We start from the raw sequence: 12082 nt of genomic DNA, 5'->3' as shown, positions 1-12082 counted from the left end.
GATCACCCACCGTTGCCGGCGTGAAAAAATAACCCAATACGCCTGGGGAGACTGAATTGTTGTTCAAGTTCGAGAAGTGTGTTTCTGAGGGATGGGTTACTATTGTAAATACGGTTAAGGAACAATATACGCTTCAAGATGGCATCGTCCCTCGCTGCGCAGCTGTCGCAGATTGCGGCAAACTCGACCAACCAGTTAAACCTCAAGGCGCAGAGGATAGCGCATTCACAATCTTTGATTTTCGACAGAAAGGTCGCCGGGTCCCAAGATTTCGATACGATCTATGATATATGCAACGAAGGTTTCCAGGAATTATGCGAGTTGGATCCCCGATTTGCGCAATTCGAGCGCACGATCTTCAGCGAACAGAGCAAGGCGCAGGAGCGAACGGAAATGAACGTTGCCCAGAATAAGGAGCTGGATGCAGTTTTGGAGACTTTCCTTGCTTTGGTCGGAGGGAAATTATTGCTGAGTCCTGCTGTAAAGGCTGTTGACTGGCTCATTAGGCGTTTTCGGTACGATTGAAACGATTCATTGACCTCAATCTCCAAACTGTTCGACAACCATGGGCTAACAGAATGTGCAGGATACACGAATATAACACGGAGTTTACGATCCTCACTTTCCTTCCATATCACACCACCCCTCTGTTCCTGAGCCTATTGTCGATACTTCCAGAGGATCTGACACCGACCTTCAAAATTCTCAATCCCTATAAGAAAAGCTCAATCAACCCCCCGCGCCATCCTCTCGTGCACAGTGCTACCACAAACAAGCCATTTTTCGCAGCTTTAAATAGATACACCATTCAAGTCAGCAGGGAACGAGCGGGTCACCATGCGCTTTTGACGTTTTGGGCGGGTATCGTAACAGAGTCTGTTGCTGGAATGCTGGATTCGGGGCGTTCGGGTCGACGAAACATTGAGAAGGAAAACCACGACGATATCATCATGCGAGTTCTTCCGGTATTGAATGACGGGTTGGCTATGAAGGATGTAGCAGAGTTGGTCATCGGGTGCTACATGGTTTGTGTGGCTATTGCACAAAAAGCTTCTCTGCACGACAAGGTCATCGATAGCTTGATGGAGGCTGTGGCAGAGTCTTGGACGGAAGAAACGGTGAACTCAGGTCTTGTCTGCTTAGCTGTTCTTGCACAGAAGAAACCGGACACGACGCTACCAAAGCGTGTTTTCAAAGCCATCCTTCGATTGGAGAACCCTCTACAGCAGTTGTCCGAAACTTCGAAACAGCACCGTGCATCTCAACTACTACTTGGATTGGTGGCAGGCTGTGTACAGGACCTCTCGAAGCAGAAAGACACAGCCCGTCTTGATTTCTTGTCGCTTATGTTCGAGAGTGAACTGTTAGGAGAGGCTGAATTGGGCAGTGGCATGGCCTTGGTCTTGCGCGCTAGTGGCAATGCTCATAAGGATGGTGTCATGTCTCTGGATGCGCAAACCCATCTCGCGGATCTGGTACAGCACTTCGGCCGGTCGGAATCCCTGCGTCCTATCTTCCAGAAGACCGTTGCGGAGTCATCCTTTGATATTGCTGCTATCGAACAAAACCTGCAAACAGTTATCGAGTCCGCACCCGCTCCCAAAGCCTTGGAAGACGTGGAGATGGAAGACGCGGAGAAGGAAGAGGAGCAAGATAATTTCACGCCGGCTCTAGAGTCTCTGGCGGGTAGCTCGTTCAAGGGCTCATATCTCAGCACCCAATCCATCCCAGTGTTCGATAACCTTGTCCGGACTTTTGGCTTGGGTATTGGGTCTCAAGATAAGCTTGATGCCTTCGCCAGCCTGCCAGCTCTTGACAAAGCGAACGCTACAAAATCTCCTCAATATCTGTCTTTCTTTGTCCGGGTCTTCTCCGGGTCATATCCCATTGGCACCAGAGTGGCTGCGTTGAATATGGTCTCTTCGTTCCTCACTACCGCCTCCATTGACGTGGATCTCCAAGCGTTACTGCCATTTGTCTTAGCCACTCTTGCCGATCCTTCAGAGCGAGTTCGTCGGGAGGCTGCTGGCATTTTGACTATCATTGGTAGCCTCCACAAGAACAAGAAGGGTGATGCTCCAGGAGGTGTCTGGGCCAGCAACACAATTTACGGTCAAGACAGTCAGCCAAAGAATATCCAATGGATCCCGGGCCGCGATTTACAGAAGGTTTTCGAGCGTGCTTTGCTTCCAGGATTGGAAGAATATGTCATTGATCCAGATCATATCGGCCGAGTCCTCGAGGCTACTTTGCGTGGTTCGTCCGTTTCGGACTCGGAGTCGTCTGAGCTTAAGAAGGCCGTTCGATTAAGCTTTTTCACCTGCCTCTGCTCTCATGCTGTTCATGTCCCGCTCTATGCACCCAAGTTTGGCTTGTTGAAGCTTCTTAACCGTGTTGAAAAGGCTGGTGGAACGACCCGTACTAAGGAGCTTGGGCCGCTACTAAAGAACTGGAGAGAGATGGGTGGACAGCAGGCCAAGGATGTTTGCGAGAAGGAGCGAGTCCCCGTTTCGGAGATGGAGAACCAGATTGTCTTGACGGTGACACCAAAGGAGAGAGACGCTATCACCGTGCTTTTATCAACCGTGAGCCCGTATTCGGAGTCCTTGAGCTCTTCTTTCGTCGGCGCAGTCTTCGGTCGTATGAAGGATGTCTGGCCCAAGGTTTCTGAAGACCGGCAAGTCCTTGCTGCGGAGAATCTGTTTGAGATATCTCTGGAACAGTCTGATTCGCCACTGGTTGATGGTTGTAGGGACATCCTACGCAGTGTAGAGCTTCCGGGAGCTGTACTTTCTCAATTCATTCAGAAGATTCCTGCCACAGTCACTGATATGGAAGGTCTTGGACCAGCTCCCAAGAGAAGGCGCACCAGCCAGAGCAATATGGTCGCAATGACTGTCAAGGATGAGGCTACTCTCAGTGAACTCATGGAGAAGATGACCTTCATTCTGGAGTTGGTAGATAGTTCTTTCCCTGAGACTCACCCGGAATTGGCCGACGGCTTGTTCCAAACCCTGGCTGCTCTTCACCACTTCAAGTCTCAAGTTCAGTCAGGAATGAGTTACCTGCTCAGCTTGGCACTTGGCAGCTTGTTGGCTATTGTCAACCGCTCGAAGACCATTGGTAAGCCACAGTTCGATACCTCCGTTATTCGCGCCGATCTGGTTGTCGATTGTGTCCGCACTACCGACAGTCCTCAAGTGCAGAACGCAGCCCTTCTCTTGGTCGCGGGACTGTCTGTCATTGCTCCTGAAGTGGTTCTCCACAGTGTGATGCCAATCTTCACTTTCATGGGCTCCAGCGTGCTCAAAAAGGATGACGACTACTCTGTTTCCGTGATCGATCAAACGATTGACCAAGTCGTTCCGGCCCTCATTCAGTCATTGCGTAACCAGAAGCGTGACGTTGTGTCAGGGACATCCGAGTTGCTGCTCAGCTTCACCGCTGCCTTCGAGCACATCCCTTCACATCGCCGCCTCCGACTTTTCCACGCCCTTATTACCAAACTTGGAACGCAGGACTTCTTGTTCGCTGTTTTGTCCATGCTCGCAAATAGATATTCCATGGATAAGGATGTTTTGATCTTGATGACGGGCCTGGTATCGGATGCCAATGCTCCCGTTGAACTTGCCACCTACAGCAAGTATCTCGGACTGGTCAGCGACTCTCTCAAGTCGAAGCCTGGTATTTCACAAGTTCTCCTTGGAATCGGAAGTGACGATGGCCGTGAGCCTCAGAAGGTTGCCGTTGACCTTCTACGGGCTTTGGCCTATCTGTTTAGGCATTCTTCTCTCAAATCAAAGATGGCCAAAGCTTTCACAACAGAGGAAGGTGATGAACCTCAACAAATCCGCGCCCTTTTCTCGCAGATCCTGGAACAAACCTTGGCAATTGGAGACAACATGCAGGACATGAAGCCCGTCAGCCAGGCAAGTGGCGAAGTTCTCAGTGCACTATTCGGAACCTTATCGCTCGTCGATTTCCTCGACACGATCGAGGTGTTGCTTCAGCGTCCCAACGATGAACTCCGCCGCAAGGTTCTCCGACTTCTGGAAGGCCGGTTACGTCAGAACCCCGAACGCGACAGTCCTTCCCAAACCAGAATGTTGGACTTCTTGCCCGTCTTGGTCAAGATTGTCGAGTCTTCGCCAGACATCCTGCTCAAGCACGCTGCGGTGGCTTGCATCGACCGCATAGCCGACAAGTATGGTAGGAAGGACCCGTCGAAGGTTATCCCTGCCGCCAGGGTTGTTGCTAGTGAGGTTTGCATCGGACAGGAGGACAACCGTATTCGCATCATGGGCGTGCTGTGTCTTGCCTCTATGGCCGAAGTCCTGGGCCAGGCCATGATCCCTGCCTTACCGGACACACTCAACCGCTCGCTAGCCTTGCTTGAATTGAGCTTGGAGGATGGCAAGGAGAACACAAGGTTGCACGATGCTGTTTACTCCTTGTTCTCGGCTCTTTTCGTCCACCTTCCTTACATGATCTCCGCTTCTCATCTGGACAAGGTCCTTGTACTTTCGTACAAGTCCGCCATGAACGATGAGTATGAAGAGGAGAGCCGGCAGGAGGCGCTGAGGCTTATGGCCAAGAAGGTTGATGCTTCTGCAACGTTCGGCGCAGTCGACCGCAACTGGCAGCATGCCGTGCAAGCCGGACCAGAAGCTACGAAGGAAACTCTGGAAGTCGTCAGCATGGCCATTGAGAAGCATCCGAAGTCATCTACCGCGAAGAACCTCCCTGTCATCACCAATATTCTCTTCAAGGCGTTCGATTTGCGTCGTGAGCAACTCGCACTGGGATCGGATGCTACTTTTGACTTGTCTGATGTAGACGAGATCGAGGAAATTGTCAACGAAGTCACAATCAAGATGATTTACAAGCTCAACGACTCAACCTTCCGTCCTATCTTCACCAAGCTCCTCGAGTGGGCAACAACCGGCGTTTCAAAGAAGGATACACAGGGCAGCCTGGCCCGGCTCACGACCTTCTACAAGTTCCTGCAGGTCTTCTTCGGCACTCTTCAGGTAAGCACAATACTGTCCCGGACTCTCTTCAGCCCAGTCAACCCGACTCTAACAAACCGCAGTCTATTGTCACCGGCTATGCCAGCTACATCATCGAGAACGTAGTATCCGTCCTCGGCAAAGCCAGCCCGTCCAACCCCAACACCAAATCCCTCTGGTTGGCAACTATGCGCCTGCTCAAGAACGCCTTCGAGCATGACCAAGACGGTAAGCTTAACAACAGTTTCCTAACCCTAACCCAAGCAGATTAACTAACACAACCCAAAACAGAGTTCTGGCAATCCCCTTCACACCTCACCAAAATCGCAACACCTCTAATCTCACAACTCGCCCACGCCACTCACTCTACAACGGCAACCCTCGTCATCAACGAAGCCATCCCAGCAATCACCGAACTGGCCGTGGCAGCCGACTCCACAGACAACCACAAGGAACTCAACACAGTCCTTATGCGGTACCTGCGTCCCTCAGCCGGCCCCACCGGCAAAGCCGCCGGCGGCGAGAACCCGCACACGCGTCTCGCAGCCCTCAAGACGGAACAGGCGCTCACCGAGCAGCTGGGCGAGGAATGGCTTGCTCTGTTGCCCGAGATGCTGCCCTACATCAGTGAACTGATGGAAGACGAGGACGAGAACGTGGAGAAGGAGGTTCGCAAATGGGTTAAGCAGATCGAGGACGTGCTCGGCGAGAAGTTGGACGATATGTTGACCTGATGTGCTTTCCGATCGGGACGAAGTCAAGTTTTCAAAAGAGGTTCTGGGCATTTCTGGCGTTGGAATTCTGTTCTTGAGTGGAGATGTTCTTTGTGTATAGAAAAGTTGGCTTGGTTTTGTTGTGTTGCCCTTGAATATATAATTCATAGATTTTGGTTCTACCTACTACTGACCAGTAGAACTTTTTTTCAGCACGTCTCTGTCCGTCATCCTTCGTTACAATTTATACTATAGACACATGGAAAGATAAGAAAAATCAAAACGCAAACATCATGAGATACAAGACCCCGTATTCCCAGAAAAATACATCATGCAGTGATAAAAACAAAAGCAAATAACATACGCAAGTCAAAGAATTCCCAGGAGATAGGTAATCCTTCGCCTTCCAGCCCTAGGTACATTAAAACCCTTAGTCTTGGGATCATGCAAATCCCACACACTTGCACAAGCAACAGGAACTGTCATTCTTGTCCTATTTTCACTACTTTAGACTCGTTCTAGGAATAGCCTGAAGATTTTGGGTTGGGTTGTCGGGTTATTTCACTAGGTGATACGTTGGGTTCTAGTGGAAGAGCTAGATGAACAGAAGCTCGCAGTTGTTCTACTGATTTCACTTAGGAGAGAGGCACTTTGTGTCATGAAAAGCGAATCAATCATGTCTATTTATAGCGAGATACTAAGATATGGAATACATAGTAGATTGAACCCCTGATCTTGGTAATATGGCTCAGGTCAGAAGAGTAGAATGGACGTCCAGAGCTACCGGTGATCCTCATGTTTCCAGATCGGCCTTGAATCCATCCCGGACATTTGCGTATTTCGACCAGGTGTAATTGACATAATTTTCGGATTTTTCCAAAGCGTCAGTCCCACCGAGTTCCCGAACCAGCTGAGCCATATAAGTCAATACACTGTTTCAATATTTAGAAAGCAGATTGGTTCTAGGGCCAACAGAAAGTAAAGGAATAAAGACATACCGTGTCAATAAGGCTGTTTTCCCCAACTTTATCCATACTGGTCTCCCACCACATTCCACCTGCAAGGCCTTGCTTTTTGATATAGTCCGCCTTGGCTATGGTCATGTTCACTGTATCATACGAAACATACATCTTGTTTTTCTCGTCATAACTATAACTGGCCCCTAAATCCGGTAGCTCAACAACCGTTGCGTTAGCCAGTGGCAGCACCTTGTAATGCCAAACTCCGGGATCCCCCATGCCCGTCCCAACATCAACATAGGGTTGACCTGGCCCGGTAGTGTTGACGAATGCGCGGCCGTAAAGCGGCATTCCAAGGACAATCTTGTTGGATGGCACGCCATTAGAAGTATAGTACTTTATAGCATCATCTGTATTAGCGGGGGTGGTTTCAGGGTTAGAGGAGTTGCCATAGAGGTTAGCTGCATGACCCGTTGCATTGGCCCAACTACCGACGTAGTCGTATGCCATCAAGTTCCAGAGATCGAGATATTTATCCATCTCAGACATCTGGAGAGCCTTGTAGTTTGACGGCCCTGAGACTTGTCGTTAGCTCTCTTCTTCTGTGTTTTGAAGGGGCCACACATACCGGCTGAGCAGGCGATGGTTAGGAGGAACTTTTTGCCATTCGCATGCTGCTTACTGCAACTGTCCAGTTCCTGTTGGTCGGTTCTTAGCAGTGTGTCAAGCAAGAGCGGTAAGAGAATTGTTATTGGAACTGGATTGTCATATGTATCTCCTGATGTATACGCAACACATACCTCTCTTACTTGCTTCAGGAGAGACACCATATCCTTTGCACTCTCTTTTTTGGGATACTACATGATATCAGCCTAGTGAAATGATAAAAGAAGAAATATAAGGGAAAAGCTGACCTCCCAATCGATATCTAAACCATCAAATCCCACATTATGCATCAACTCGACAGCCGTCTGGGCGAACGTCTTTCGATTTGCCTCAACTTTGAGAATACCAGCCCAAGTTGTGTTTGAGTTTGTGTATCCGCCGATCGACAGAAGGACTTTTAGATGTTTGTTCTTCCGCTTTAGGAGACCCAATTGTTTGACGCATCCGTAGACATTGTCTTTCTCTGCTTCCTGTGGGTCTCCGGGGAAGTGTTTATCATAGTCAGCCCATGGATCCCATAACCGAACCTCGCCAGTTTTGGTGATGTTGGCAAAGGCGTAGAGGACGTGGGTGAGTTTGTCGACGGGAATATGCTGCGGATAGTGGTCACGGTATATGGCCTACACTTTCATGTTAAAGAGGTCTTCTGTGCTAGTTCGATAGGAAATCAGTGGAAGGGGAAAAGCTAATGCTAACCCAGCTTGCAAAGTAGGCCATGGATACATATCCGTTCTCAGGCTCAGAACGACTAGGAGTATGATGTTTATCGTTTGAATGCGGGATGAGGGCAGCACTGGTGAGGCATGCAAGGCCCCCGAGGAGGAGGAAGAAAGTTCTCATAGTGAAGAATGATGCCAGCCAATATCCAAGTATATGTGCTCGAGGAGACTAGCCTGAAGGTGTTGTTGATAAGGAATCCATGCTCCACTTATAGTCCTATGCTGCATGTCTGGTACCTGTACAATGAACTTCGGCAGTTTGTCTAATACTGTGGGGACAAACAAAGGATGATATACTTGGACGGCTCCTATAAAGACACATACCCCTGCTTTCTTTGTCAAGAGGCAGGATACTTGTGGATTATATTGCTTTGTACGGGATTGTGTTCAATGGATGCTTTATTCGGCAAGGCTTTCAGGATACGTTTCCAAGTCTGGTGATAGGAGACCCTTGAATGTGTCAAAAAAAGAGGGTGTTTTGTTCAATGCGCCTTTTATGAAGACGCCGTAAAAGGAAGAGGGGCGTGACCTGGGAAGAGCGTGATGCCTGTGATTTCAGGCTAGTCGAACTACATTTAGTATGGAGTCGGGTTTTCATCAAGTTGGTCTATATTGAAACTAAATTATTCTAAATTAAATTAGGCTCGGTGCGAAAGACCCCAAACATGATTTCAGACCCTGGAGATAACCGGATCTCTCGATCCAAAACGCCCTTATGCGCTATTGCTATGCGAATTTCATACAACAAAACAATCCGGGTATATTCAGACAAAACATATCTTCTCAACGCCATGGAACACAGAACTTTTAGATCTCGTGAAACCCCCTGCATTCGCTGCTGAATGCGGGAAGACTTTTAACAAGCAGCCCCGACACCTCCAGCATTAACCCTGGGGACACGGGCAGTAGACATCAAATCGATCGAACGATCAGGAGGCAGAATTGGACCTTGATTCTCCGAGTACTCCGGTGGCGCCACCTCGACCACTGTCGGGGGTGCGACGCTGCGGGGGCTGAAGAATTCTGCATTAACTTCATGCTGGGTGATCTCATGTTCAGGACCCTTTGTCTTTGCATCGGACCGAGACCGGCTTGTGAGTTGGATGGGGATCTTTAGCGTTGCCGTTGGGGTCAGGATATTGGCGTTTGGCGTATGGTAAGAGATGCTGAGCTCGAGGCAATATATACGAGAGATCAGACACGAGTGGAAGGTCGGGACGAATGCTCTCGTCTTGGGAAGAGTGATGGGCACGACAACTGATGCGGTATAGTAGGTGTCTCCGGTAAAAGACGCCGATGGACCGGTTAATGACTCCGAGGATGATGTTGACTCCATCGAGTCGCAGCGACTGAGTCCCCGGGGGTTGGTATGCTTCGTCCAGTGTGCCGACGCCACGCACATGGTAGAAAGGGGGACGGTCTCGGTGTAACATCCTTGACCTATCTGTGCCCAGGGCACATTTCGGGGGGAAGGGTAATCACCCCAGGGTTCTGCACTGAACAGACTGGACGCTCGGAGCTTACTCCAGATCGTGCCCAGGCGAGGAGGTTCCTCCTTGCCCACGGGATCAAATCGTAGGTGCACTGTCGCAGCGGTACTGACCGAATCAGTGGCCTCACTGTTAGGCGGACACAGTTGCACAGGCTTGGGTTGTGACGAGGCGACAACCAGTCGGCCCAGCTTGCCTCTCATGAAACCGCGCTTGACATCTTTCTCCTTCCGAATGCAGTAGCTGTCGTCGTCCGTGATGTTCAAAGGGGGCTCTTCATCGACGGCCGGAATGATCCGCACCTTCTTTCCTACCGAAGCCAAGGCCTTGGACGGGGCATTCTCTGGCTTGCGTTGCACGCTAACCCGGATCAAATATGATATCCGGCACATATCGGGGGCTAGGTCATTCAAGAGCGACTTGCCATCATTGGCCAACATGGGATCCGCGAGAGAAGGTGGGAGCAGGGTGTGAGAGCGTTCAACATGGGCGTTCGTCTTTGTGTGGCTACATACATGTGGCAGCAGACGATCGGGTACGACAAATGTGAACGGAAACTTGTAAGTGCGGCCGGCCTCCAGCACACGGGGCATAGGATAGGCAGATTCCTCAATCGGTTGACGAAGTCGGAGGAATGTCTGGTAAGCGCCTGTACGTCCTGGCATCGCTACACGCTCCACGGAAGTTCTCGATGTCCCTGTAGATATGAGTAAAGGCTCCCTGCGGCTTTGAGTGATCTGTCTTGTCTGGGGCTTCCTTACCCTCGAAGGTGATTTCAACCTCATCAAAACGAGTATCACGGTCTACCGTTATCACTGCCGTCCCCTCAATACGATCCTTGGTGGTATATGAACTGACAAGCCCTTCGGTCTGTCCGGAGAGCTCGATGTCGACCTTCGGACGCGACTGCGTCAAGGACTCCAACGTGCTGGAGCTACGAGTGACAAATGAGGTCATTGCGGCTGTACTTCACAATGCAAGGGATAATACAGAGAGAAATGCTCCAGGATATCGTGGAGAGCGCGTCATGCGCAGCACCCCAGACTGATAGTGAAGAGGAGAGATGATTACTGAGCAGAAGGAATTGGGTTGCAGCGAGGAGAGAAAGAAGAATATAAAAAGAAACGAAGGGAGACGCCAGCTGCAAGAGAAAGATTCTAAATTGAATGTAGGGATGGGGTGATGGTTGTCGTTGGGTAATAGTAATGGCGAGCTGTGGAGATAGTTTGATGTATACTTGCAGCACGCTATGACAACGACGGATATCCTGTTGAAAGACCCCCGGCGATTCAATATTAAATATTAAATACCTAGCTCATATCCCCCTTCTACGTATTTCTAATCGGGCATGTCAATCCACAGGGCGCAAAATGAGTCACGTATTGAGCAAAGAAAGAGAGAAGCCATTGATCGGTCATCCTCAGCACGTGTTGACGATAATCCACTTGTTGGACAAAAGGGTCAAAAAAAGGGAATAAAATAATTAAAAAAATAAAAAATAAAAAATAAAAAATAAAAAATAAAAAATTAAGGCCGAACCAACAAACTCACACACCGACCACATGAATGAATGGATATTTTCATAGTTCGTCTCCATAGTTAACACGAATATCGGCCGAGATCCACTTTTCTAGCGATTGGTCCAACTCCCGATGATCCTTTGCGCCCTTCCGTGACATTCAGTGCATTCAACTCCAATCCCGGATAATATCAATCCTTAAGCGATGTCGACCTCACGCCCTGTGTCATATTCGTCATGAACTTTACTCCGGAGTCAGAAGATGTTTCCCCCCGTGGGACACGAAGACTTTGGGGAAGAAAAGTAATAGTCAGCAACCTGACAAATATGTAGTGACGATCATCAGACCAATAGTTTGGCATAACCCTAACTAGAGAATACCCTTTAATGGGACTTCAGACTCCTTACTCTCCAGCATTCCAACCAGGTCCCAATCGCGTGATGATCGTAGATCTCACACCATACTGAGTAGGTCTTCTGATGGTCTCTTGCCCCCATAAACTATTCGTCAATCATTGCCCATAGTCGACGAGTTGTCTTGCGTGCTTTACGGGTTCCCAACCTTGAGACATGTGTGACCAAGGCAAAAAAAGACATCAACAGCTTGGAAGACCATCGTTGATAATCAAAGTCCTCGTATACTAGTCGTTCCGAGTACCGAGAAGACCGAGCTAAAGAGTCCAGCCCGTGGAATGAAGCGAATAAGAACGTTTACCCGCTCCAAGTAACTTCCTGTTGTCGCAAGTTGGCCGTTTAGCTCTGCGCCTTACAGCTTCGGCTTGAGATCCACTCTTTCCTTCGTCCAAGATTCTTCGCCAAGGGATCTATCGCCTTAATTTATCCCATTGGCCGTCCATGCGTTTTCTTGGTCTCGATGCTGTCATACTTCAATTATTAATCCTGGCCAGCTGCAACAACTGAACTCAAAAAAGAATCTGAATCTTGAATTCCTCTCCTCCCCATGAAGAAGAACAGTCGAATCCCCATCGATTCTACTGACTTCAATT

General features: G+C 49.3%; 3 protein-coding genes across 3 annotated transcripts; 1 reads left to right on the top strand and 2 right to left on the bottom strand.

Moving 5' to 3' along the window:
* Positions 1-23: 23 nt before the first annotated feature.
* utp10 (snoRNA-binding rRNA-processing protein UTP10) lies at positions 24-5993 on the top strand (the record flags this gene model as incomplete). Its single annotated transcript, XM_032080551.1, has 4 exons — positions 24-515; positions 587-5030; positions 5093-5237; positions 5301-5993. Coding segments are annotated over exons 1-4 (5404 nt in total), but the record flags the coding sequence as incomplete, so codon positions are not given.
* Positions 5994-6515: 522 nt separating this feature from the next.
* Positions 6516-8589, bottom strand: BDV37DRAFT_292661 (glycoside hydrolase family 18 protein; the record flags this gene model as incomplete). Its single annotated transcript, XM_032089228.1, has 6 exons — positions 8044-8589; positions 7596-7967; positions 7482-7538; positions 7310-7379; positions 6721-7256; positions 6516-6632 (listed from the first exon to the last, which is right to left on the bottom strand). The coding sequence occupies exons 1-6, from the start codon at positions 8185-8187 to the stop codon at positions 6516-6518; spliced, it is 1296 nt and encodes a 431-aa protein (XP_031946743.1). The 5' UTR covers positions 8188-8589.
* A 90-nt stretch (positions 8590-8679) lies between these two features.
* Positions 8680-11084, bottom strand: BDV37DRAFT_235776 (arrestin (or S-antigen), N-terminal domain protein). The gene has a single exon (XM_032080550.1). It carries the CDS (start codon positions 10339-10341, stop codon positions 8923-8925), a length of 1419 nt encoding a protein of 472 aa, XP_031946742.1. The 5' UTR covers positions 10342-11084; the 3' UTR covers positions 8680-8922.
* Positions 11085-12082: the final 998 nt, after the last annotated feature.

Source organism: Aspergillus pseudonomiae (assembly GCF_009193645.1).
Source record: "Aspergillus pseudonomiae strain CBS 119388 unplaced genomic scaffold BDV37scaffold_2, whole genome shotgun sequence".
In the NCBI taxonomy this organism is placed as follows: Eukaryota; Fungi; Ascomycota; class Eurotiomycetes; order Eurotiales; family Aspergillaceae; genus Aspergillus; species Aspergillus pseudonomiae.
Note: the sequence above shows the minus strand (reverse complement) of the source record. Positions and strands in the feature narration are given on the sequence as shown.

Bases quoted from the DNA above. Each gene is read 5' to 3' on its own strand.
- BDV37DRAFT_235776 (XM_032080550.1), bottom strand. From the start codon at position 10,341: ATGAGGTTGAAATCACCTTCGAGGGTAAGGAAGCCCCAGACAAGACAG.